General features: G+C 53.3%; 1 protein-coding gene across 1 annotated transcript in view; it reads left to right on the top strand.

Annotated features, from left to right (window-relative positions):
- Positions 1 to 1,082, top strand: part of LOC104506154 (probable ATP-dependent RNA helicase DDX58) — a gene marked incomplete at its 3' end in the record, with an annotated part of 2,105 nt that extends 1,023 nt beyond the window's left edge. Inside the window, exon 2 of the mRNA XM_010147005.1 lies at positions 916 to 1,082. Within this exon, the coding sequence (XP_010145307.1) occupies positions 916 to 1,082 (167 nt within the window). The remainder of the gene's footprint in view (positions 1 to 915) is intronic.
- Between the last annotated feature and the right edge of the window lie 1,405 nt (positions 1,083 to 2,487).

The raw sequence follows: 2,487 nt of genomic DNA, 5'->3' as shown, positions 1-2,487 counted from the left end.
GAACATTTTTTCTAACTGAAACACTTCTCAACTGATGTGAGGTCCCTGTAGGTCTTGGTTTGCCTGTGTCACAGCAGCAAAAAGCAGGCAGGCAGTGGGCATAGACAGGTGGAAATGTCACGTGCTCTTATTCTTTTCTTGCCAACACTGTATTTCCCTGCTTTTGGGGGTTTGTTTGTTTGCTTCTGGTTACAGATTTTTTTTCAGCTGTTTTTTAACTGCTTTATATATTGGATTTTATCACTACAAGGGCCTGTAGTGACAGGACAAGGGGTAATGGGTTTAAACTGAAAGTGGGGAGGTTTAGATTGGATATCAGGAAGGAATTCTTCCTGCAGAGGGTGGGGAGGCACTGGGACAGGTTCCCAGAGAAGCTGTGGATGCCCCATCCCTGGAAGTGCCCAAGGCCAGGCTGGATGAGGCTTGGAGCAACCTGGTCTAGTGGAAGGTGTCCCTGCCCATGGCAGGGGGGTTGGGACTGGGTGGGCTTTGAGGTCCCTTCCCACCCCAACCGTGCTGTGATTCTGTGATTCTTTTTAAACAGACACGAATCAGCAGGGCCAAAAACTAGTAAGTAAGAGTAAGATTAACTTTTCTCCTCTAGCTCTTGTTTCCACAAGAAGGCAGCAAGATGCAGCGTCAAGCACGCCTGAGCTGAGCTGAGGGAGGCCAGCGAAGCAGGCAGTGCAGCAGCAGCTGGGGGACATCCATGAGGAGACCTGGGAGGGGGCATCTTGTGCTGGTGTGTGATCAAAGAGGAGCTGAGAGCGCGCCGTGTAGAAGCAGCACTCCCTTACTGTGAAGAGGGGAAACAAGTGCAGCTATGCAGAAAGTCCTCAGTGCTCTTGTGCGGCAGAGCTGCTGCTCTTGGCGTCTCTCGTTAAGGGTAACTAATGGTAACTGTTTGCTGTACAGGTCGTGGAAGGGCGAGGGACAGCAAGTGCATCCTTGTGACAAACAAAACAGAAGTGGTTGAGAATGAGAAGCACAACCGCTACAAGGAAGAAATGATGAATGAAGCTATTGAAAAGTTACAGGACTGGGATGAAACCACATTTGCAAGAAAGGTTTGTACTTCTGAGGTAATGGGTTTAAATTGAAAGTGGGGAGGTTTAGATCAGACATCAAGAAGAAGTTCTTCCCGGAGAGGGTGGTGAGGCACTGGGACAGGTGACCCAGAGAAGCTGTGGATGCCCCATCCCTGGGAGTGTTCAAGGCCAGGCTGGATAAACCTTTGAGCAACCTCTAGTGGACAGTGTCCCTGCCCATGGCAGGGGAGTTGGAACTAGATGGTCTTGAGGTCCCCTTCCAACCCAAACCGTTCTGTAATTCTATGAAACCCCCATACTCACCTCTAGAGGCGTAATCTGTACCGGCCTTCATCTGCCAGGGTTCGGCCGAGGGCCACGGGGTACCCTGGGGAGAGTGTTCGCTGTATTCCGGTTGCTGATGTGCTAGAAACCACGGAAGCCCCTGAGAACGGTTGCACAGAAACCCGGCTCCTCCCCCAGCAAAGGTGGCAGGATCACTGGCTCAGCCGAAGTGCATCTACACCCGTGCACGCAGCATGGGCAGCAGAGAGGGGTAGCTGGAAGCCACTGCCCACCTGGGAAGTGATGATATAGTTGCCGTCATGGAAGCACGGTGGGATGGCGCGCAGCTGGAGTGCCGCAGTGGGCAGCCATCGAGTCTTGAGAAGGGGCCAGCAAGGAGGGGGGCCGGGGGTAGCCCTGCACGTCTGGGAGCGCTTTGACTGACTGGACCTTGATGGTGACAGGATGGTGGTGATGATGGGGTTGAGCGTTTAGGGATAGGAGTCAGGGGAGAGGCCAACAAGGCAGATACCATGGTGGGAGTCCCTTACAGACCACCCAACCAAGACAAGGAGGCAGACGAAATACGGAGGCTGGGAGAAGTCTGAGGATCTCTGGCTCTTGTTCTCGTCAGGGACTTCAACTTATCAGACGTCTGCTGGAAATACAACACAGCAAACAGTCCAGGAGTTCCTGGAGTGGTGTGGGGAAGATACCCCCCGGCCCCAGCCGGTGAGGGAACCAACTAGGGAAGGAGCGGGGGTCAGCAGAACTGCTGCCCTGGACTCCCAGAGGGCTGACTTTGGCCTGTTTAGGAGCCTAGTTGACATAGTCCCTTGGGAGGCAGTTCTGAAGGCTGGACATTCTTCAGGAAGGAAAGGAGAAGGAGAATCTCCATCCTTCATTGGATGCAGGAGAAACAGTGACTAAGGATGAGGAAAAGTCTGAGGTAGCTTCACTCTTTGAGAAGATGACCAGTTGTTCTCTGGGTTCCCGAAGCTGGAAGAGAGGGACAGGGAGAATGAAGCCCCCACAATCCAAGGGGAAACAGTTAGTGACCTGCTACACCACTAAGACCCCCACAAGCCTACAGGGCTGGATGAGATCCACCCCAGGGTGCTGAGGGAGCTGGCGAAAGTGCTCTCCAAGGCGCTTCCCATCATCCGTCAGCAGC

Source organism: Eurypyga helias, unplaced genomic scaffold, assembly GCF_000690775.1.
Source record: "Eurypyga helias isolate BGI_N326 unplaced genomic scaffold, ASM69077v1 scaffold40772, whole genome shotgun sequence".
Lineage (NCBI taxonomy): Eukaryota > Metazoa > Chordata > Aves > Eurypygiformes > Eurypygidae > Eurypyga > Eurypyga helias.
Note: the sequence above shows the minus strand (reverse complement) of the source record. Positions and strands in the feature narration are given on the sequence as shown.